Source organism: Cynocephalus volans, chromosome 9, assembly GCF_027409185.1.
Source record: "Cynocephalus volans isolate mCynVol1 chromosome 9, mCynVol1.pri, whole genome shotgun sequence".
Taxonomy (NCBI): domain Eukaryota; kingdom Metazoa; phylum Chordata; class Mammalia; order Dermoptera; family Cynocephalidae; genus Cynocephalus; species Cynocephalus volans.
The window spans coordinates 41,720,659-41,746,580 of NC_084468.1; the positions used below are offsets into that span (position 1 = coordinate 41,720,659).

The following is a 25,922-nucleotide window of genomic DNA, read 5'->3' on the forward strand; positions in this document are numbered from 1 at the left end:
ACTTTGTTTCAGAAAGAGACCGTAGAACATTGAGGTTTCCAGTTTGACTCTCAGAAAGGTGACACCATTCCCATGCTGGCTGTGAAACATATGAATAAACTGAAAAATTACTTTGAAAAATTTTAGCTACAAAGTTTGAAGATCAATCAAATTTTTTTCTTATTCATAACAATTTAAGTTTAATAGGCTATTAAGAATTCAGAAATTTTTACAACTTTCTTAGATATGTGAGCAGTATTTTTTCTCTAATGTCACAGAAATTATGATGAAAGCACTTGGAAATAAAATATAAATAGTGCAGTCTAAATAAGAATATTACTCAGTACTCAGAAAATTCCACAGAGACCATAATGTGATAACCAAAAAGGATTCTAAAATTCAAATATAAGCAACTTAGGATTCCCCATATTATTCTAAACATTTTACTTATTTTTCATAATAGACCGATTTTTCCTGCAGATCAGAAGTAATGGTCTTCACCATCTCCTACTGTCATGTGAAAAAAAATCACTCTTTCATGTAGAGCAAACAGAATTACTAATGCAATTATTGAGCTATGAATCCACAAATTAGTTTCTTGTTGTTAAGGGAGATAAACCTCCAGGTTCATAAGTTAAATGATGCCATGGAGGCTGACAAACACAAATGCCGGATTTGTGGCCACTTTCCATTTCTCTTTCATTATTTTGAATCAGCTTGATTTCAAAGTTTGTGGAATAGCCCTCCAGATGTTATGGTTCCTATACTGTAACTGCTGGCAAAATTAGGAAAGTAGCCCGAGTAAACAGCAAAATGTTTAAAAGTTGCCATCTCTTTAGACATTAAAAAGTTCTCTCAGCTTGGTGTTCAAATTTGAGGAAAGCACTAGGATGGCAGAGGTGTGCTTATTACACCTGGTTTTAGGTAGAGATTTAGTTCAATAAACTCCAGGGAACAGCAAATACGAACCAACCTTTCAGGGAAGAATTTATTCTTCCTTCATCTAGGAAAACAATACATCTGTTGTAAATGGCTTAGCCAATGTCTACCCTGAACACATTTAAAAGCCATAATTTTTTTTTGACACATTCAAGTATTGATGCCAGTCCCTGCATTTAGAATGCTGAATATGCACCATATTGGCTGGCCCAGAAGCTGGGAGAGGATGTGTAAGAGTAGGCTAAGACTGTACACAAGAGTGAATTTTTGGCTGGCCACTTCTAGAAAATGAAATAGCAATGATTTAGATATGCCAGCTGGCATTTACTCATGTTTAATGTTTTGCTATACTGGAATAATTAGAAGACTTACAGGCATACAGCTTTGGAGATAGAGGCCTTTGGAGAGAATTTAGCACACTTGGCTCCTCATATTTACGCTAATGTTTTTTGGTTTTGTTTTTGCATGATCTCTCCTTATGAGTGAAGAGGGAAATAAGAATTAGGCAAGAAAAAAAATTAGCTTAGAATTATTTTCACTTAAATTTCATATGAAATAGAATGCTAATGCCCCCAAATACTTAAAACTTAACTTCCCTATGAAAGTACCATCCTAGACCCTCAGTGATAGTCTAATGATTACCATTCTGATATGTCTTAGGTCTTTGAAGACTTAAGCACTGGCATATTTCCCTGTTCAACTAAAACTGAAATCTTGGCACATGGGCACAAAACAGGAACAAATTTCAAATGAAAAGACCTACCCACAAAATATCTTCAGCACATATCCATATTATCTTACCCAGCAGCTCTGGAATTGTCGACAAGCCCCCAAATCCCCATACCCCCTAAGAAGACAGAATGGCTGAGTTCTCAAAGTAAGACAGAAATTGTCTTCGGTCCACAATTTACAATTGTGTGACTTTTATACAATCTTCTTCATAACTTTAAGCCATTTTCCTTATCTGTAAAAAAAATAGCAATGCCTACCTTGCTGAATAATAGTGAAGGTTAAATAAAATGACCTCAACAGTATATGGCAAATCCTCTCATCATTGGCACTAGTAACAATACTAGAATCCTTGCTACATGCTACTTAATTTCCTTATACTATCTTATTTTGATAGGAGATGTTGGTTGAGTACAGCTGTAATCAATGCTATTTCTCCCCACAGCATTGGAAATTTCTATTATTTGGGGACAAGTGAGACAGAACAACAGTTGCCAGTTTGTAATCAATCAAGAAAGCATTTAAAGCTTATCAACCAATCACAGAAATGATAAAATACAAAGGACATTCACATTACAGTATCAAGCAGCGATTCATAAATTAAGTAGAGGGCAGCATGGAATGCCTTATTAATAAATAACACTTAAATAGTATTAACTATGTGCTAGGCACTATTTCAAGTACTTTAATCCAAATTAACTCACTTAATCCTCATAGCAACATTATGAGTTAGGCACAACCATTCATCCTGCTTTAACACATGAGGAAACAAGAAGAAGTAACTCAATAAGGGTTCAGAGCTAATAAGAAGTAGACCCTGGGGTTAGAACCTAGGCTTTCTGTCTCCAGAGTCCGCACTTGTGATACTCCCACCTCTTCACCAGAGGCACCTATGGTGGACCAATATTTTCTGTTTTAGAAGCTCTTTATGACCATAGAAAAAATAGAATAATATGTGTTCAAGTGATTTTTATTTATTTTTAAAGCCTAGTAGAAACATATGCTTTTTAAAAATTTTCAATGATACTGAAATGTTAATGTTTTTTGTACTAGGAAAAGTTAAGGAACTGTGATCTTGTGCTCAGCCTCAGCAGAGATTTCCATCCTGGTCAGGCTGCCTCTAAACATGATGTGCAAAGACCAAGGTTCATGCGAATGTTAAATGAGATAATGAAGAGCAAAAACTTAGCAGAGTGCCTGGTAGTACACACTAGGAAGATATATGTTTTCTTTAAAACACTTAAAAATCAAGGAAGCCAAGTCAGAACACAATAAATCTCCCCTAAGTAAGAAAAGTATGGGAGAGAATATCTAATATGAACTAAGTGCTCCAGGTACCCCGTGCTGAGTGTTGTACATAACTCTTTAAATCCTCACTAGCTTATGAGGAAGAGATGTATGAATTATCACAATTTTATGGATAAAGAAAATAAGTGGCAGGTTTGGGTTTTAACCCCCAGCCTGTTGGCCCCCAAAGCTTAGATTCGTTGTTCTCTCTCTTTCATTTTCACACCTGTATTTAATAGCTAAAATTTCTTCAACACTTGCAATGTGCAGTTATTCTTTGATTGAACTCTCATAACTCTGTGAAGTAGGTAAGTACCATTAAAACTGCTCACTGCCTTCCTGAGATCACACCCTGCCTCCATTAACCCTCTATGAGTCTCTCCAGTATGATTCTAATACTTTCTTGGGCAAACCTAAGATTAAAGAGACGGTGGCTATTTATGGAAGAAATGTATCTGCAGTGGATATTTCAGGTCCATTGAGGACACTAAGACACCCTTATCAGCAGTTCTCTAAAAGGATGAGGAGGTAGGATGGAAAACTCCCACTCCCTCCAGTTCCTTCTCACCAGCATCCCTTCAGCTCTTGTGTGATAAGGGATATTATTATACCATGGCTGTGATCCTACCAAATAGAAAAGCAAAGAGAAATTGACATCTCTTGTGAGGACTATATCTCTATTCCAGAGGAATTCTGATCATTTTCCTTCTTATCCCACCACGGAATGCTTTTGCTACTCACAATGAACAGAGAAAGTATAGAGGAATATATTAAGTTAAATAAATGTAATCATAACTAATTTTACTACTTAAAAGCATGACTGATATGTAAAAGACTTATTAACACTTATAAAAATTTAAAAGTCATATGTTCTGGACTTCATGTGGTTCAGATAACTGTATATGTGTAGCCACTATAAAAACAAAAAGAAAAAAGAAGTTAGTTTAGAAAGAAAAGATACGGAGGTAGAATATAATGATGAGCTTGTAAACTAAGCATATCATACCTTCCAATTCAATGCATTTAAACTATTTGCATTTTGTTCCTCTTCATTAAAAGCCAAATTATTCTAAGGCTTTCATATTCATTCATCCATAACTTTTATTTGTTTTATTTTAAGCTCCCAGTGCATTTCATTTTAACACCTAAATATAATTTTAATTCAATTACACAGCATTATGCTAGGAACCCAAGAATATCACTAAAGGTGAAATTAAATCCAGATTCACATTTAGTCTTCACCTGCCTGGTTTTCAACAAGGGAAATCTCATGCCTGGCCCCAGAGGAAGGGAAGGACTGCCCATATCTCCCTTTACTTTGTATTGCCTTATTACTTTGTATTGGCTAGATAAAAATGAAAGCTTATATGATTCTTTATTCAGTACAGCCTGATATGTGAGTCTTTAATATTTTCTTAGAAATTTCTAAGGGCTAGTCCCATGAATCATGATCAAAATGTAATGTGGACAAAAACACCCAAGTAATGAATTGCAATTACCAAATACAGTCCTAGCTGGAACCGATTCTTTATTTATCCAGAATGAAACTTGAGAAAGAATCACTGTCATAATGCATGGAATATACGTCTGAATCATAAAATAACCCATCTTCCGTCTGAGGTGGAAGTGAACCGTCATAACAATATATTCACCTGACAAGAAAACATGAGGAAAATGTGTTATTGGTTCTGCAGGCAATTATTCAATGGCTTCATAATCATATTTCAGAATAACAAACAGTATTCTAAGAAAAGAAACAATCCTTTGTGCACAGCAATGCAAACATTGAAAAGTATGTAATTTCCTAAGTAGAGGAAAAATGATACTGAACATCATTATACAGAAAAACACTTTTGTTCTGTTTATTAAGCAGTTTAATAAACTGAGCTATAACTTTATTAAAAAATTCTTGCAGTGCTTTCTATTTTGAAGGTAATATTGCTAAAGCAATTAGCTTTCACTTTCAGCATTTTCTAAAAGCAAAATTTAAACCTAACTTTTACAGAAAATCACTAGAATAAAATGGAAACACACACACACACACACACGAATACATATGAAAATACAAAGCTTCATTTTGGAAAGAAACAAAAAATATATTTTTATTTATATATAAATACATGTATAAATTTATATACATAAATATATTTCATTCATATATATTTCACATAAACACCCAAGCTTAGAGAGAGGCTGCCTTAGTTTTAGGAAAGAGCTGTATTTCTAAATGTTATATATATGAAGATAAATACAGACATGTATAACATAGAGGAACATATAACATCCTTGAGTTCAAGCATGTTTTATTGGTATTTAGAAATCTAAAAATCTAATAAGTGAAACGAATGATAAGATTTCTGATAGCTGTTGATAAAGATTTTTACTGTTACATCTGAAAGGTACATATCAACAAAGTTATTTATGAAGCAGTAGCCTTATTTACAGACTGTGAAGCCCAAGGTCCCAAAACCTTGAAACCTCCCAGATATGTTTCAAATCCCACTTGCAGGATGAAAAAACAAATGTCTTTCAAAAAATATTTTTTCCTGGACAGATGAGAGGCAAAGTGCCCTGTTAGAAGTTTCTGCAAAGTTTCATAATTGATGGGAAATGGGGTTCCCAAAAATGATGGCAGTCATGTCAGGCTTTGTGAAGATAATAATCATGGGAATTTAAAAGAGAGAAGAGCCATTGATTTCATGAAAAAAGACATAGTGTGTGGATTTATACAAAACAGTTTTAATAGAGGAGACAGTAGGCTTTTTTTTTTTTTTTTTACAAAACCTCATGTATTAATTTTATTTCTCCATAATTAATTTTCCCTTTTTTGTTTTATTTATTTTTATTTTTTGAAACACGTTATTCAGGTATGATTAATATACAAAAAGCTGTGCATATTTAATATATACAAATTGATTAGTTTGGAGATAAGTATACATCCATGAAACCATCACCACAATGTATGCCATAAACATACCCATCTCCTCCAAAAGTTTTCTCCCATTTTTTTTTTTATCATTATTCTTATGTGTGTGACAAGAACACTTAAAATCTATCCTCTTGGAAAATTTTTAAGTATGCAATACAATAGGCACTATATGGTACAGTAGATCTCTAGGACATATTCATCTGTACAACTGAAATTTCATGCCTTCTGACTAATACCTCCATGTTTCCCTTCCCCCCCAGCTTCTGACTACCACCGTTCTACTCTCTACTTCTATGAGTTTGATTCTTTTAGATTCACATCCTTTCACATCACTACTTTATCAATATTTTCCTAAAACAAAAAACAAAAAACTTCATCATTTCAAACCTTTGTTCCAGACCTTCCACCTACTCATTTTCTAACATGGTCCTTACACTCTGAAATGTCAGTCAAGAACCTTTTAAGAAGATGCACTCAGAAGTCAAAATGCCTGTGTTTGAATTTTGGTTTTGCCATTTATCAGTTGTATGACTCAGGCAAGTTACTTAAATACATTGTATTTACATCTTCCTCATCTGAAACATGAAGATAGTAATAGTATCCACTTCACAGTGGTGGTTATGAGAATTCAATGAGTTAATACACTGAAAGAATTTAGAATGCTGCCTGTCAGATGGCAACCAATGAATAAATTTTAACTATTGCTATCATCTGAATATCTGTCGTTCACCAAAATTCCTATATTGAAACCTAGTCACCAATGTGATGATATTAGGATTTTGGTAGTAGAAGATGATTAGATCATGAGGGTGGAGCCCTCATGAGTGAGATTAGAGCCCTTATAAAAGAGGCCCCAGTGCGATCCCCCAGGAGGGTCCATATGTGAGGACACAGTGAGAAGGCACTGTTCCACAAACCAGGAAACAGGCCCATACCAGACATTGAATCGGACACTGATATTGGACTTCCCAGCCTCCAGAACCGTGAAAAATAAATTTTTGTTGTCTGTAAGTTACCCAATTTATGGTATACCCAGGTTACAGCAGCCCAAATGCACTAATACAATTATCATCAAAACAAAAAATGTTTTTCCCTGGTGATATGTGTATATAAGGAAAAATCTTTGGACAAGCAATAATCAGACAATTTCCCCCATTAACTGTGATAAAAACTAGATCCTATGATTTTTTCCATCACATTCCAAAAGCAAATACAAACCAAGAACCATCAATAATAACACCCACCTACTCATGTGACAACTTTAATATATACCTTCAATATACTTTTTAATTAAGCATTAGATTTTGCTTTTACTTTGGAAAAAAGGGGGAAGGTAGCACCATAAAATTGGGCAAGATAAAAAAATATTTCTGGAAAGCACACACACAAAAAAACAGGGTCGGACTTCCTTCCTCATAATTTTGTTGAGAATAGTTTTAATATATTTGATCACTATTATTTCTGAATAAGAAAACCAACTCATTTCTCACATCTCACCAACTCAGAATTTCTTTTAAACTAAGATTATAAATATAAATAAAAAAATTCTGAGCTGTGATTTATGCATCAACTCTATTTCTGGAAATTTTTGGTTGTTCCCCTGAAAATACTATATATTTCAATGAAAAAGCCAGAACAAAACTCTATTGCTAATGCCAAGTAGCATGTTGACTTTAATCATTAAACATCTCACCAGTAATTGATTTGATGGTTTCACTTGATACGGTTTGCCCAATCAAGTCATATTGAACTAAGCTGGAAGACTCCTTTGGCACTTCAACTGATTTCTCAGGACCTTTTGTCCAGGTATAGATCATCTCACTCTTCGGATATGCATCTGAATGAGAGTATAGAATGTGGTTAGACTCGCTACTCCCTTTTTGCCTGAACAGGTGGTCAACACTTAAGATTATTACACATTCAAGAAAAATGGAATAAGTGAAAATTACAGTCGTTATGATTTATTCAAACATGTTTAAGGTTTAGAAACTATAAAAAGTAAATAGTCTTGCAACTCAACAGGATTTATTGTTTTTATGCCAATGAATTGGAGTAGGAGAGACTAAAACTGAAGCATCTAAAATGCTATATAGGTATCAATACACTTGGATATGTCTCCATGCTAATAGGATAAGTAATTGAAAAGCAGATATATTAACCCCCCCAAAACAATGCTATCACCCTCCTACTTCTTTCACTTCTAACTCACTTCCAGTGCTTGTCCAATACTGACTTCTTCCATCCTAATACAGCTTTGCCATTTAGAAGAGTACCAGATGCTGCCTATAATAATACAACAACAACAAAAAAAAAACAAATCCTACTGTTGGGAGAGCTCTCCAGGGGTCACCTATTCCAGACTCTGCCTCTGGGCAGTACTCATGGTGTTTGGGAATCATTCTACAGTGACAACTGGCTATGCTGTCTGTAATGCCCTCCAGGGAATAAAATAACACAACCAGTTCCACTACTTTTAAACTCTTACGATCAGGACATTTTCCCTTCCATCTTCAACAAATCCCTCCCAGCAGCAATCTAAGCCCATTTTCTATTATTCTGCAGTCAGTGCAATTGGAGACCAGCTGCTTGCTTACCAGTCTACCCAGAACAGACAGCTTGGCTCACACACAAGTAAGTTCAAAAGAACCAAAATGAATTGTGTGTCACCACCACCCCCAATCCTTCCTAAAATGGCTAGAGCACAGTAGGTCCTCAATGGAATTGTTAAATTCTATGAAAGGAATCAGTACTTAGGGAGACTATCTTTACAAACAGCCTTGCAAAACAAACTATGAGGCTTTTGTAGCATTATACATAATTATGTGTCAGCATTTGTCTCCTAAAGAATATTTACACTTTATTTTACATTTAAAGCCCCCGTATACTATGTTCTAGTCTATGATATTTTAAATCAGGTGTTCTTCTCTTGGCTACCCTACCTTGCTAGTATAATCTTTTTCTTTCCTGGTTTTTCTCATTCCTGTAAATTGTAAACAGTTAAATAGTGTTTTTTCTCTTTTGACAGTAATTAAGGATCCTTACTTTCTGAGTATAATGCACTTCTAATTTAATTCCCAATCAAATACATCAGCTTCCAAGATGTGCTTTATTTTTACTAATGCTGACTGAGCACCAGCTATGTTCAAGACACTCTGAAGAGTGCTTTCTATGAGAACTGGAGGGGGGATGGGGAGCAGAAAGGACTTCCTTTATATAAGAACTACTTTGGGTAAAATTTAAACCATTACAGCACAAATGGATTTTAATTCTGGCCACAATGAGATCATCCATACTGTCTATGTATTTTTCTGTTTTTATCTTCTGTCATTAAGTCATTGGTCAGGGAGCAAATGACTCTCTCTAGCTTCAAGTTAGCCCACTGAACATTGTGATTACTAGGAGTTATAAAAAGACAGTGACTGCTGATTCTCATCAAGTTAAGCAATGAGCAATGATAGCAGGCCATGGTTTCACAATCAGTGCAACTAAGAGTCTGAAGCAATAGTAAAAGCCAACATCTATTTTTGGTGGATTCTGATTGAAGTGAATATTTGAGGCAGACCTTAGAAGAGGCAATCACATTTTCTACCATCTCAAAGAAGGGAGCTTGAGAAAAGGAATCTCAGATTCTTTCCTATCCATTTGTCCCATCCTCTTGGCTTCATCTCTATGGAATATCCCAAACATGTCTGTCTCACAATTTCTCCTCTAGGACCATCCTGTCTAAGCCACCACCATCTTCACTTGTACTGAAACAACAGCCTCCAGCTCTTCTTTGCTTCCACTTCAGCCTCTCTACAACCGCTCCCTAGAGAAACAGATGGAATTGTGCAGTGTCAACCAAGGAATGCCAAACTCCTTTGTAAAATCTTCCAAAGACTTCACAGTTTTTAGATAAAATCCAAATATCTTATTGTGGTCTATGAGGCACTATATTCTTTCAGAACATACCTCCTACTATGCTTTTGTCATGCTTCAGCCACTTTTATGCTAACAGTGCTGCTTATGTTATTTTAATCTGTGTCACGTTGGGAAGCCCTGAACTTTCTTTGGCCTTTTCCAAAGCCTGCCATAAAGGACACTGCTTGCAAAAGAAACTGTTAAATTACAAAAGCAATAACAAAAAATCATTTTCATTTTCACTTTCTGTGTTAAACCACCAACAGATAGAGTTCAGAGGTCCCTAAATGTCACCACTGACCACCAACCTATTAATTATGACGCAACCTACCTAATCTATCTGTACAAATAGGTTTTTGGTTTTGGGGGAGGAAAGAGGGTTGTTTTTACTTCTTTATTTTAAAAAATTAATAAAAGGTTTCCTAAAAATCAAACCTTGGATTGTTATTTTCATGGACAATGATTTAAATGCTGAATTATGAAAAATCATATACGAGTATAACTATCAGCTTGTAGGAAGCACTCATAAATGGTAACAGCATTTTTATTGTAACTTACAACTCCCAAATTTCAAAGGGCATGAATGACCATCCATGGGGAAATCCACCAATCTCATGGGACACTCCGCACTTATGGTGAGTCTACGATGGAAAAATGCAATTAAATAAAATCAACCCTTTCTTCAAAATAATTTTATAGATATTTGAAATGGAAAGGAAGGAAGGAAAGAAGTAAGGGAGGGAAGGAGGAGGGAGAGAGGGAAGAAGGAAATAAGAGAAAGAAAAAAAGAAAGGAAATAAGATTAAAAAGGAAGAAGGAAAAAGAAAAAAATAATTACCTCATTGTGTATAAGATAGTGCCATTTCTCATGATTCTAAAAAGCTTGTTTGGAGCTGTCATATTATGTGAGACAGATTTCTTTCCATTCCTGAAAAAAGTATCAGGGGTCCATACTTTTGTTACCATCATATTATTCAATCTCAAAATTTCAATGGGGCCATCGTATTTCAGTCTTTTGTCAATCCACGTCTGTCTGAAGAACACATCCATTGTGTATTCCTAGGGAAATTCATTTGTGACATATTCAAATCACGGATGACTACACATAAATATGTAGGAAAAAATGCATTAAATTTTAGCCTCTTTCTCACTCATAAAAAAGACTACCCCAGATAAAAACAAAATAAATAAGCAGAAAAGATCTTAAATCAATGGAGCAAAAAGATTCTCAGCAGTTAGAGTATATTATGTCCATCTTGATACCTTCATCTCCTATATTCTTAAAAGAAATCAATTACTATGCATACTAATCATTCAAGAATAATGACTGTAATTTAATAAAACTTCCAGCACCAGGTAATTAAAGTCGTGCTTTACCTTAGACCAGAAAGAAAAAAAATCAGTTAATGTGGAGCAAATATCATTGCATAATGAAGGATAAAATTGCAGGCATTTCTTTAAAACAAAATAAAATACATAAAAGACAAATTTTATTTCCACAAAGTTTATTAAAATTAATCAGATAACCCAAGGATTTCTAATCACTAGGAGCCTAGGGATAAGGAAAAAAGTGAAGTAGTTTCCCTGTCATGTAAGCTAAATATATTTGATATAAGATAGCACAATTGAATGGATGAATTCTGTTTGACCAGCACTTGGTATTATAAGCTCTTTAAGCAAGAGAGAAAGGGGGTGAGGGGCAGGGGACAGACAGCAAGCAATTGGGCCAACATGAAACAATAAATGCAATTAGGAATATAATATAGTGTACACAATCAGTTCACACCAAAACTAATTCTGATATCTAATTTTCACCTCCTCAGCAGTTTTCTAAACAAACACAAAGACCTACACCCAAGGTTGTGCTATGGGTGCTATACACCCAAGTATGTGCTACTGTACTAGTGTACAGTAGTGCCCCCATATCCATGGCTTTGCTACCCACAGTCTCAGTTACCCATGGACAAGAGAGGTCAGAAAATATTCAATGGAGAATTCCAGAAATAAACAATTCATAAGTTTTAAATTGTGCACCATGCACAGCATGATGAGATCTTGTGCTGTCCTGCATGGGATGTCATGAAGCATCCCTCTGTACTGTACATCCACACTGTAGGTGCTCCCCACCCCTTAGTCACTTTGTAGTTGACTGGGTTATCAAACTCACTGTTTGGTATCGCTGTGCTTGTGTTCAGGTAACCCATATTTTACTTAATAATGGCCCCAAAGCACAAGAGTACTGATGCTGGTATACTGTTATAATTGTTCTATTTTATTATTACTTATTGCTGTTAATCTTTTACTGTGACTAATTTATAAAGTAAACTCTATCACAGTATGTATTCATACAAAAAAACATTATATATATATAGAGGTGGGGGAGGGTTTGGTACTATGCATGTTTTCAGGTATCCACTGAGGATCCTGGATTACATCCCCTGAGGACAAGGGCAGACTACTGTAGTAGAAAATTTCTTCTCTTTGTTGAGAATGACTTCAAATGTTAATGATAAAATGTAAGTTCAATGTCTTACTCTTTACAAACTATTGCTTAATTAGGCCATTCTTTGGCTTTCTAGCTTTGTGTGATTGACAGTGAAATAAATATTAATTGCCTTCTTTTCTGCATGTTTTCTTCAAACCTCAAGAGGTACATTAAATTTTCCAGATACCTACCATTTCAACATCGGAAACAGGTCCAAAGCTGGTGACATATATGTCAGTTTTCACTTCCGTAACAGGACCTAGTAGGTATGAAGTAAATAAGTGTGAAAAAATAATTACCAATTTTACAGACTAGAAGGGTTAGAAAATTAAAGAGTAAATATAGGTATACCACATTTTTACAAGCAACTTAAATTTTCAATGAAATAATGAATCTCTACAAAAAATGTAGACCAAAGCACAACAAAACCAGAAAACAGTGTTTACATACAGGCACAAAGAAACCCAAATTACTTACCAGGGAACCTTGTTTTTCAAAGATATATCACCCGTGGGCACAGTTACAACAGTCAGTGCAGAGACACAAAAGCTTTTAGCCTTTGTGATTTTTTTTTTTATAGCCCATCATCTGATTGGCCTCTATAAAGAACTGAGTTGTTAAAAAGATGAAATGTGGCCACAGGAGTGAAGAGGAGAAAAATCTAACAGCTGTAAGGAATGCATCTTTGGAAAGTTGGGGATACTGGTAAATAACTTAAAAAATGATTCCTGTCACCTTTAACAAAAGGCACACCAGCCCCTGATGATTGGGGTCAAAAGCAAGTTCTCCTATAAGTCACACGTATTCATACTCTGCAACCTAGTAACAGCGTGATCTTGGGTGAGTTACTTAACCCCTCAATAGCAGCAACCACACCTTTCAGGCAAGATTTTGATAGAAATCAAATGAAACTGCTCAAATGAGACACTAGACACAGTGACTCTGTCATGAAAGTACTCATTCCATATTAGTTTCCCTCTGCTTCTGACAATGGCCACTGCTGAGATTCTCTCCTCTAAACAAGACTGGCTCACAAACAAGTATAGAGGTGTTTTGGAAGAAGAGAAAGGCATGATGGCAATATGGCTGACACAGATTTTAGACAGAGGAATATTGCCACAATCTGGACTTAGTCTGATGCTTAAAATCAGGAATTCTGGAGTTAAAATTTGGCTCTAACACCTCATGTTGTATGACAATGGTGAAGTCATGAATCCTCAAGAGTAAAGATTTTAATGCATATTAACAGAGATAATATATGTAAATCACCTGTGGCAGTCACTAGAACATAATGTGTTCAATAATGATAGTAGTTATTATTATAGATCATATAGCATTTTATTACTAATAAAATATAAAAATTCCTTAGGGGATGATTTATAATGCTTTATGGGCAAAGGCTAGATGGTCCATAACTGGAAAGAATAACATCTGCTGTTAAGATGGAATATTTCCTTTGCATACTGGCTGGGAAATTGGATATATACCAAAAAAAGGCAAAGAACAGGTGGTATCACTTGATGCCCTACGTCTAAAGTGATCCTCATAAAAATGGATCCAAATGTTTCTCACTCTAAGGGATGAAGATTGAGCCACAAAAGAAAGTTTCAGGAAGGAAGATAAAATTCTTTATTCAATAAGTATCTAGGAAAAATACAGCCTTTGAAGTACCAAATTTTTAAAAATGACATCTTTAGAAATCAGATAAGTTACTTAATTTTTTATTTTAATGGGAAATTGGAAACAACAACAACATGGTAATAGTAGTCTCATTAAAGCTAAATCATTCCAGGAATAGTTAATAGTAATACAGGTGTGTGTTGAACCCTAGAAGACTGTGATTTCACTCAAATAGGTTCACAAGTTGGAGAAATCACTCTGTTAGTTTCTTAATTGCAAGAGTATTAAAAAGCAGAAACACTATGCCATTTCAAATCAGGGCAAGGGGAAATAAGGTACTCAGAACAATAAAGGTTATTATGTCCTGTCAAATAGACTGTTTAACAAGATCCTTGAGAAATCAAGTTACTTTGAGATCAGTTTAGGATAGTGGTTCTCAAACTTTAACTACATCATCACCTGGAGGGCTTGTTAGTACAGACTGCTAGACCCCAGCCCCAGATTTGCCAATTTAGTAGGTGTAAGGTAGAGCCTGACAACGTAACATGTCTAAGTTCATAGATGAGGCTGTTCACTGTAATTTACAGTGTTCTTGTTTTCTAGAATAGTATTTACAACACTGTTTTCTATAAAATATTAACATTTTAATTTAATTAAAAAATTAATGTTTTAATATTAAAATACAATATATAATATGTGATATATAAATATATTAAACACATATATTTTATACAAATAAAATATACTTTTTACATAAATAGCAATAAATCTATTTTATGTAAAACATACAAAATTTTTATTCCAAGGCGGTGGAGGGAGTCTAGGGAGAGATTAGGCCAATGATATTTTTCTTTATAGATTTTTTTAAGGCGTGTGGGTTTATGCTAATTCTTGTAGTTATGATTTCATGATAACGGCATTTTCAAATTCTTGCATAACATGATACTTTTTAAATGATTCTTAAAAAATGTTTTGTGCGCAGAATTATAACCTCAGTATTTGTCTGTGACATTACTTTATATGATTGTACAGATCTTTGAGATTGAGTGAGATCCTAAAAACATATGATTGGTAAAGGGACTTCGTTGAGATACTCATTCAGTGAACATTTATTGAGTGAGCACTGTCTGTGTGCCAGGTTCCATGCCAGGTGATGTGATACCACAGTGACAAAGAAGACTCACTCGTGAGTTCTCTGCCTCAAGGAGATAACAAGGTATTGAAGGAGTCAGAATATAAATACTAAAGAAAGAAGTTAAATGACAGAATGCTATCATTGCTAAGATTGAAAAGAAAAATTTTTTTAAAAAAACAGGCTGGTAAGAGAATGAGAGACTGAAAAGACCACTCTCGATTTGTAGTTAAAGCTGCTTCTTCGAAACACTGACTTAAACTAGACCTGGAGGATGAGCATGAGCCATTGGAAGAGCCGGGAGAACTGGATTCCAGGTGGAGAGAACAGCAAGGGGAGATGTTCAGAGGCAGAGAAAGGCCTTCGTGTACTCAGGGACCAGAAAAGAGGCCAGTGGGGCTGAAGCAAAGTGAGGAAGGAAGAGAGTGATAAATGCAGGGGGGAAGCAGGGGGGCTTAGCGGGAAATTGGTTCAATGGATACAAAGGACGATTACGTTTTGTAAGGATGGATATGCTAATTATCCTGGTTTGATCATCGCACATTGTATACAGGTATTGATATTCAAGTCTGTACCTCACAAATATGTATAAGCAATTATGTTTCCATTAAAAAAAAAAAGAAGTGGTTCTAAAAAATAAAAGTTAAAAAACTTCCATGAAGCATTTTTAATATTTTTAAATAGATATAAAAAAATTAAAAATTTCAAAAAAAAAAAAAAAAGGCCACAAAGACAAAATGAAAACCAGGAAGCACTGGACAGAGCATCTACCCCTGAGCTTATATTCTGAAAAGTGGCTTCTTTTAAGCAACACATTTATAATACATGCTATAGTGACTGTTGTTAAAACTACATGGACAAGAACTTGTATAAATATGAGTAAAAGATGTGGAGATGCATAAAGAGGTTGTTATGGGCTAAATTATGTTCCCTCCATATTCATATGCTGAAGTCCTAACTCCCAGTACCTTGGAATATGTACATATTTGGATATAGAGTCTTTAAATAGGTGAATTAAAACAAGGTCACTAAGGTGGGTCCTAATCCAAAATGACTGGTGTCTTTACGAGAAAAGAATAGGACACAGACACACACAGGGGGAAGACCATGTAAAGACACAAAGAGAAGATGGCTATGTACAAGCCAAGGAGAGAGTACTTAGAAGAAACCAACCCCGCTGACACCTTGATGCATCCAGAATTGTGAAAAAATAAATTTGTTGTTGTTTAAGCCACCCCATCTATGGTACTTTGTTACAGTAGCCATAGCAAGTGAACACAAAGGTTAATCATTTTCCTTATGTTATTTTTCCTAGTTTTCTCCCTTTGATATTCAGACTTCCTCTGCCTTTGCTCATAAGCTGTGGTAACAAGTTTGATTTGTAGCTCATAATCACCGGCAGAGCACCAAGGGTTTGAAGTAAGGAAATCATATGATTGAATTGTATTTTGTAAAAAATCACTCTGGCAGTTGTATGGACAATAAATAACAGGAAGGCAAGAGTAAAAGGGCTCTTATAAGACGCTGCTATACTAGTCAAGTTGAGAGATGACGGTGGCCTGAACTTGGGAATGGAGAATGGAGAACAGACAGATGTAGGGGCACATGTGTGTATAACTACTCACAGCTGATGGGTTTTTTCCAAAGAACAAAAAGCAGAAATAAAATAATTACTATTTATTGAAGATCTCTTATGTTCCAGTCAGGATACTAGACTTTTCCCATATGCTATTTCATTTCATCTTCACAACACTCTTCAAATGTGCTATTATCATGAGAATTTTATGGATCTGGAAGCTGAGCTCACAGAGGTTAAATACTGTATGCCAGAGCCTGAATTCTAACCTTCTTGTAGTGATCTCCAAAGTGTGTTCTAGCTTTACTGCACTGTATTATATTATAAAAAAATAAATCAGTAATTATTTAAGCAAATGTTCAACTTTATCTCTAGTATATAGCATGTTATACCTATATTTCCTGTTTTGTTCATGAGGAGCTTCTAAACTATGTTCCAGCAGCACTTTTTATGCCTTTACTCTTAGTCTTATTCCATCCTGCTTGGGTCTGTCTTTCTACCCTTAACAGCAAAGGCAAAATCTTAATCCTCTTTGAAGTCCCAAACTAGCATAGTGCTTTGCACATACTAGGTGATTCATTGTGTTCCTAATATTATGCCAGTAGTGATTTTAAACCCAATGTGAAACACAATGTGTTTCATTGTGTTCCTAATATTATGCCAGTAGTGATTTTAAACCCCCCACAAAGGAAAAATAATGGAATTCATGTGCTACATCAGTTAAGCTAAAAATATTTTCCTATTAAAGCAAAAACTGTGTCTTATTTACATTTTTATCCTCTCCCAGAGCCAAACCCAGGCCTTAAATGTAACAGGTTTCTGATAAATCAGTTGTTAATGAATAATGGTCGCTGTGCAATTATGAATAATTCTTAGAGATGCTCTCTCTAATACTACTGTTAAGGATGTTCAAATCAACCTTACTAAGAGCATAATTACATAGAAACCAGATAATTTTGAGCTTGGAAGGACTTCTTCCCATAATGTTACATGTATTTGTGTAATATCAAAGACATCTTTCATTTTAAAATCCTACTTCTTTGGTAACAGGAAAATAGTTGGTAATCCTCAAAATATAGTAGGTAGTACACAAAGTAAATGAGGTGATCTTCAATAGTCTTTGGGGAAAAAAAAGCAGCAATACCAGCAAGATTAAATTTGGGGAAATACTCACATTTAATTAATTTATCTAACTTGCTGGGAAAGTGGGAAGGCAATTAATAATGTATCAGATCATTTTCCACTGTTTACTTTAACAGTATAGACCTGGTCAGAGGTTATCACTTTTAAATTTCATCTTCAGTAACGGAATCAAATTTTCTGTTACATCATGAGAAAGACCTAAGGTGTTTTGCTGATGTTGAAACTAGTCAATCCTCATTTTCCACATTGCCTCCCCAGCTATGCACTTGAGGAAACATTTCTGGTTTTTCAGCCACCTACCTCATGCATCCACCTATATTTTACAAAACACTAGTAGTGGGTATGCCCCCAAAAAGCAAAAATTTAAAGAACTCAAAAGGTACAATAACAACAACAACCACAACAAGAAATCTTGTGAAGGACATAAAGAAATTTCTAACTTTTGCTTATCACAAAATATAGAAATACTAGCCTTCCTGAATATTAAACAAAGATAACAGATATCCATTGATATCACTGAGAAAGCAGAAAACACTATAGCATTATAGAAGGTTTATTTACTCAGATTACTTTAAAGTTTAGTGTCCCCTATATCATATCATCATTCTATCAATCCTGGCGTGCTATGTAAATAACTAAAGCCATCAAATACGTAAGAAAAGCATAAAAAACAGCAATAATAAAATATGGGCAAAAGATGTAAATAAGCAATTCACAGAAGGTAAACTCCTGCAGCCAATAAATATTTGAATAGATAGTTAGATATACACACACACATATGCATAAAGAATGGAGTGGTCCAGACTGTGGCAGAAGCAGATATAAATATATTAATGTGTATGTGTTTGTGTGTATATATGTATTTATTTATATAAATGTTTCCCAGGTTGTTTCCATGGCTGTTTGATTTTGTAAACTCACCATGGAAGACAGTTTGTCATTATCTCGTGAAGTTGAACTCCTACTTACACTAAGACCCAGAAAAATCCATTCCTTGATATACATGCAAAAGTATTCTTGCACATTTATGACAGGAAATTTGAGCCAGCATATTCACAGCAACACAATCTTGGAAACAAGCCAAAAGCCTACTGCCAACAGAGCAGATGAATAAGCTGGTTGTTATGCAATGGGAATATCACACAGCAGTAAAAATGAATGATCTACAGCAATATGCAATGATAAGAATGAATCTTAGCAATACTTAATACAGTTAAGAAAGCATCAAAAGATTATTTATAGCAAGTTCAAAACAATTAATATTTTAAATATACTTTAAAAAATAAAGATAACTAAAATGATATTTAGAGAAAAGCTATGAAATAATTTTAAAAGGACCCAGAATGGGGGTTACTTTAGGTGGAGAAGACAGGAAGATAGGATGGAAGAGACTACATAGCAGAACAAAAGTTGCTGTCAAGGTCCTATTGTTGTGCTGATTGATGATTCAGGTTGTATGTTTATTGTATTTTTAATAAATGAATTAATAGATGGAAGGATGGATGAAAAGATTATGTGTGAGCCTATAATGAGAGTTTGTCATGAATCAAGAATTACTAATCCCATTCAACTCTGTGCACCTGAGGCTTATTAGAATAAATGTATTTTAAAAGGCCTAGAGTACAAAGCAGCAATGTTTAATGATGTACAAATGCAAGCTGATACATTTTTTTCATCTAAACAAAATGTAACAACCCAGTGAAGTATTACATAAATATCTACCAATTTACTAATATCCTATGATCTACTAGATTTTACAGTGTCTATTTCAGGAAACACCACATGCATTTTGTACATCCTTATCCTTAAGAAAATGTAAATATTTGCTAGTACCCGTATGTCTTTTTCTTTTTGCAAACCAAGAGCATAAGAAGGTAAGTTTATATTATGTATTCTATCTCCTTTTGCTTCTCAAGGGTGTCTTTCTCTCAACTATCCCTTCCTTCTACTATAACTTTAAATTATCCTCTACTAGATTATTCCCATTAGTACACAAACATGTCGGCATAACTAATCTTTAAAAAAAAAAAAGCAAGCTTTCTTCTTTTTCTTCTCTTTCTGAAGGAGAAATAAAAAACTATACTCACTATCTCTAGTTTTTCCTTTCTTATTCACTCTATTATAATCTGGTTTTTGTACTCAGGATCCACTGAAATTCCTTTTGTTAATACCATCAGTTTTTCCCTATATATAACATTGTTCCCACCAACTTTTAAAAATAACCTAATTTCCTCCATTTTTAACAAAGCTCTTCTAATTCTACCTCCTTCCATCTACATTCCATCTCTGTGCTACCTTATACAGACGCTCAGAAAGAAACCTCTTCCACTGTCTCTTGAACACACCAAATCAGATTTTCACATCTGCCATGCCACCAAAACTGCTCTTATCAAAATCACTGAAGATGTACACATCGCCAAATCTAGTGGTCGATTTCAAGTTCTTATTTTTCTTGATATGTCAGGAGCATTTGACTTAATTGATCAATCCCTCCACCTCTTTGAAATGATCAGTTTTTATTTTTTATTTTATTTTTTACTTTGCATTTTTTACTCTACTTACCCACACTCTCTTGGTTTGCCTGCTACCTCAAAGGCCACTCCTTATCTTCCTGGGACAGATTCCTCCTCCTCTCTCCCTACCTCTTAAAATTGGAGCCATCAAAGCTTAATATTCCTACCTCTTCTCTATCACCCTGAACCCCCTTGTGCTCTCTTTAGTCTTATGGCTTTAAAAACCATTAATACTGACATATCCATCAGGTACATCAGGTTCATCCCCACGTGATATTTAATAGGCATCTCAAACTTAATATATCCACATACAAATTGTTCATCCACGCCCCTAATCTGCTTCTGCCAAACTCTATCTTTCTAGGTGTTCAAGTCAAAAACTTTGGAGTCAGCTTTGCTACTCCCTTTCTCTAATCCCACTTGATAGCTGTCATCAATTGACTCTTAACTTCAACATACAGCCAGAAGCTAATCATTTCTTACAAATAAACAAACCTCTCTGCCACCAACTTGGTCAAAATGTCTACTTTCTCTTGCCTGATTTATTGTGAAAAACCTCTTTGCATCTGCCCCTCTGACTACCTGTTCTCAACACAGCAGCCAAGGTGAGCCTTTTATAATTTGTCAGCTCAGACTTTGTCCCTGCTAAATCCCTCCAATCATTTATAATCTGACTCCGAGTAAAAGCAAAGTCCTTATCAGTCTGCAAAGCTTACCACGAACTTGTCTTTTTATCATACTGACCCCTTCTTACACCTCAGCCCTGTTAAACTTCACCACAGAGAAGCTGACTTTGTGCTTAGCATGTTTGCACTTAGAGTTTTCTCCCCAGAAGACCCCACGCCAATGTGGCTTATAAGCTCTTACCTACTCATGATCAGAGTTCAAAGATCACCTTCTCAGTGAAGCTTTACCTAACTACCCTAGTTAAAACTGCAACCTACTCCCCTGCTTTATATTACTTTATAGCAATTAATCAACATCTGGCACACTCTATACTTTACTTATTTGTTTACTATTTTCTGTGTCTTCCACTAGAGTGTGAGCTCATGAGGACAGGGAATTGTACAGTCCTCCCTAACTTTAAATAACACCATTTTTGCCCAGTTTCTCAAAATAGAAATCAGAGTATTTTTTAAAATTTTCCCTTTCTTTTACTATCCATATCAAATCTATCACCAATTCTTTGTCAAGTTATACCTCCCAAAAATATCTATCACCAGTTTTATCACACTTTTATCCAATTATGTCCATCTTTACTACATCTAACCACCTTATTCCAAGCAACCATCCACTTACTGTAAAGAACAAAAAAAAAAAAAAAAAAGCTTCATTGGTCTTCGTGCTTTCAATATTGCCCCACCTTCTTTTCTAAACCTTTATGCAGTCAGCAGATGGGTCATGTTACAATCTAAGTCACGGTAAGTCATGTACTCCACTTAAAGAACCACAATGGCTTCCAGATTCACTAAGAGAATAATTTAAGCTTTTTTACAGGATCCCCAAAGGCCTCCCATGACCTGGCTTCTGCTTATCATCCCAACCTTTTTCTTCTGGCTACAAGCACACAGGACTCCTTTCACTGTCTAAATCACACTAATCTATTGTCTGCCTTTGAATCTTCGCACTTTTTTTTTTCTGCCTGAGAACACTTTTCTCTTACCCTTTCTGTGCCTGGCACCTTTAGATCTCAGCTTAAAAGACTTCCTTGAACACGTTATTTGAAGTAGATCCCTCACTCAATTTTTTCTGTCTCTCTTAGCATGCTATTAGATTGTCCTGTGGCATTTTTATTTAATTATTTTGTTATTTATGTCTTTGTTATTTTTGTCTCTCTACACTGCTTAGCTGTAAAGTCTATGAGGACCTGTGTCTGATCAGAATTACATCTTCCCAACCTAATATTGTTCCTGAATCTCTTAATACACATTGGTTTAACAAATGAATGAGAGAAAAAACGAATGTGACAAATGAGAAGAAAATGAAGCTCTATCTTCCTGTTGCCCAATGGATCTGAAGTATCCTTTTCATCTGTATATTTTTAAAAATATATACTTTGTTGACATTCAATTAAAAAGCTAGCACATAACACATAAATTTAATTTTTAGATTGAGATATAGATCATTTGAGAACATTGTAAACACAATTTGATTTGTGTAAAAAAGTACCCCGTGTTAACCTAAGTATATACAATTTTCCATGTTTACTTTTCCATTTAAAAATATTATTAAAGGTCTAAAATAAAAGTTCTCATTTCACTCCCTTGGGAGAAATGCACTCTCACTTATTTTAGGGACCTACTTAATTTAGTAACAAGAAGGTATATTCAGGAAAATTTGACTCTGGATAAACAGGATGATGCAAAGAAAGCCTCAGAAGAAGATACAGCAATGGACCAGCCGCCTGACTAAGGTTTGAAGATTGGGGTGTGAGTTCTGATCCCATCAGTTACTAGCTGTAGGGCTGGTTCTTGGGCAATTCATTGGGACTTTTCTCAGCCTCTTCTCTAACAGAGGGATGACACCTGCCCTCCTTATCTCTTTGTGTATTTGTGATTATCTTATTAAATATTATATGTGAAAATGTTTTCAGAACTATAGAGGACTCCACTAATATGAAATCCTACTGCTAGTGAGCAACCTTGCAAAATTGACTCTGCTTCTCTATTCCCATTTCAGAGAGGTTATGGAAGATGGTCCAAGGCAATCATATATATTTAAAGTATTTATTATTCCAGGTCAAGTGTCTAAAACTGTTGAGATGCACAAAAGGCTGTGCAAGCCTTCAATAAATGGAAAATGGGTAAGGGCAGTCTTCCTAGACTGTCTTCTGGCAGTTAGTACCTTAGCTATTCATGTTTAAGAAGGTGTATAACAGTGTTGAAAGTAGGTGGCAAAAAGTAAGCACGAATGATTTTCTAGCTTCTTTGTGGAAGGGTTCACTTGTGTGCCACTTCTAAGCAAGTGCAAGCTACCTCAGGATGATAGCAAGTGATTTGTCAGAGACTGAAAGAACTATATCCTTTCAGGAGTCCCAATCAAGCTTCTCTCGCCATGCTGCCTTCCTTCTCCTCTCACCTCTTCCCCTTTTCTTCTCCAGTGGGAGAATGTAAGAGACAAGGGAGAAGAGATCCTGGAGGGATGAAAAAAAGAGAACCATTTCAGTTCCTCTTATTTCCCCATCGCAAGCTGTGCTGCTGAGTTAAAAATATGTAATTTAGTTTCTGAATGTATTTCAACCCCTGCCTGGCCTACTGAGTAATCACAAACCATCCAATTTCAATTCAAATCTTTGCTTTTAGGTTTCTTTTAAATGGAACACAGCAAAGTTGTATAAACAGACATAAAGTAAATGCCCCACAAAGAGCAAAAGCAGGATTAAAGGAACCAGGAAGTGCATCCGTATTTATAGCATACTGGTCAAAATCTGAATTGTTTCCATTTTATTTTTAAAATGCCAAACTTTCTACAAAGGATACAGTGTCATAGCAGAGATCAAACTTGCATCATCTAAGAGTTTGTGCTAACAATGAGTTTGGCTATTATTTTCAGTGGTGCACATTTACAACTTCATGTAAACAGATAACACATTTTCTTCAGGTGAGAATTACTATTCCTCTGTCACATTTGGAATACTATGCATTTACACAGAATGACCTACTTCTAAAAAGTGAACCACATCCACCACAAATATTTATGAACAAAGCCAAAAAATACCCTACGTTGTGCTATATAGTAAATATTTTAATGATTAATCAACTGCTAACCCTCAAAGTAGGAGAATTCAACACCTTCCCATAAACCTATGAAAGTATGACAATTGGGTAATGTAGATTACTTGGCAGTGACAACTAAGATGACTAATAGTGCCTTTGAGATAATTAGCAGCATTACAGCTAACCAAAACCAGTAATGTCTTATATAGATTATTTTCATTCATTTTATCATCTATGTAATGCTACAGGAGAGAGTAGATGATAGAAAGGATCTGTTTACAACGAATTCCTTCTTCCTTTCAAATTATAACTTGCATTACAACTAACTGGGCAGATACTATTTTAACTTTCAACATTTAATAGTTATATAGTTTCAGTTATAACTGTCCACTGTCATTTATGTTCAGGTACATCAATTCTCTGATGAATATTTAAAACTACTGTGATTTGACACTGCTGTTACTTTTTTCTTCACTTGAAACGTCAAGTTTAAAACCTTTATGGGCAGATGTCTTCTTGTATTGATATAATATAGTCTTAAATGCTACCATATCATCTAAAACATTCTCAAAAAAATATTTCTGATCTAAAATGATAATTTGCCAGTCATTCATAAACGCATGCATTGACAAATGATTCACTTCTGTAAGAAGGTAAATGCAGTACAGGCAACCTGTCCCTGGAGAGGCAACGTTCAAAGAACCAGGAGAAACTTATCTTTCTCATCCATCTTTATCACTCTCAACACAAAAATACTGAATTAATACCCTCAATGTCTTCCCATAACCTTCTCAATAAAACTCAGAAAAAAAAAATGGTTTGGAATTCAGAAGACCCGATCCTAGCCTGTAATTAATATGCTCTGTGCCCCTGAATAAAGCACTTTCCCTTTTAAATCCTTAGTGTCCTCATCTGTGAAATGAGAAAAACCAGACTAGATAGACTCCAATCATCCAGCTCTGCTCCATCCAACTCTATTTCATCTCCAACAACTTTTTCTAACCTGGGACCACACTCCTTCTACCTCATACCTAATGCCGTCCTGTTCCTCAAATCTTTTTCTCCATTCTCCCACCATCTCCTCTCCTGTATATACTCAATAGGAAACATAAAATTCCTCCGTGCTTCCAATATTATGTGATACTCACCACATAGTATGTGATACCATCCCAACATGCATGGGTTTGTCTTTTAAACATGCAACTTGACCTGGTTCACATCCTGCCCCTGCCACTTAGTAACTGTGAACTTTCACCAGTTACTTAACTTTTCCAATCCTCGATTTTTTAATCTGTAAAATGGGAATAGTAATGGTTTTCTCTTAGGGTTATGGTGAGGATTAAATATAGTAATGCCTGTAAAATGTCTGGTATATATGAAAATTAAATACAATAATAGTGGTTGTTATTATTGTTACTACTATTAGAATATAAGGTGCTTTAAGATAGAATATTTGTCTTATTCAACTCATTTGCTGAAGGGTCCAACTAACGCAGTGTATTGGAAAGAACAGGGACTTTGGGGTCAGAAGACCTGGGCCAATTCTATGAGTCGGACCCTAGCAAGTCACTAATTCTCACTGAACTGGACTGAGAGGCTGTTTGATGTTAAGAATTTTATCTTGAGATTTCTGTGAATCTAGTGCATAGTACAAAGCTTGCCACATAGATTTTCATTACATATACAAAGGAAATACGAATATGAAAAAGAGCAACAGTACTGTTAGTGCATGTGCCTCTACTAAGCCCTTTATAAATATTTTGTTGAAGAAAGAAATAAAGCTGAAACATCTCTGACTCCAAAGTCTGCAGGAAAGCAAATGTCACGTCTCCGAAGAAAGAAAAAAAATTTCTACCCTCTGTAGAAGAGAACAGAAAGGACTGGGTTCTCTAGCAGAGTAGACAGCTTCATGCCCCAAATTCACGTTCTAGGTAGAGCACCTGCTGAGGTTTTGGCAGAGGAACGGACACGTGG

The 25,922-nt window shown here is 35.2% G+C and overlaps 1 protein-coding gene across 1 annotated transcript in view; it reads right to left on the minus strand.

Annotated features, from left to right (window-relative positions):
* GABRA4 (gamma-aminobutyric acid type A receptor subunit alpha4) overlaps positions 1-25,922 on the minus strand; it is a 62,504-nt gene that overhangs the window by 35,330 nt on the left and 1,252 nt on the right. The window contains exons 3-7 of the mRNA XM_063107616.1: positions 12,440-12,507; positions 10,602-10,822; positions 10,322-10,404; positions 7,557-7,700; positions 4,434-4,586 (exon numbers count right to left, since the gene is read on the minus strand). Of these exons, the coding sequence (XP_062963686.1) occupies positions 4,434-4,586; positions 7,557-7,700; positions 10,322-10,404; positions 10,602-10,822; positions 12,440-12,507 (669 nt within the window). The remainder of the gene's footprint in view (positions 1-4,433; positions 4,587-7,556; positions 7,701-10,321; positions 10,405-10,601; positions 10,823-12,439; positions 12,508-25,922) is intronic.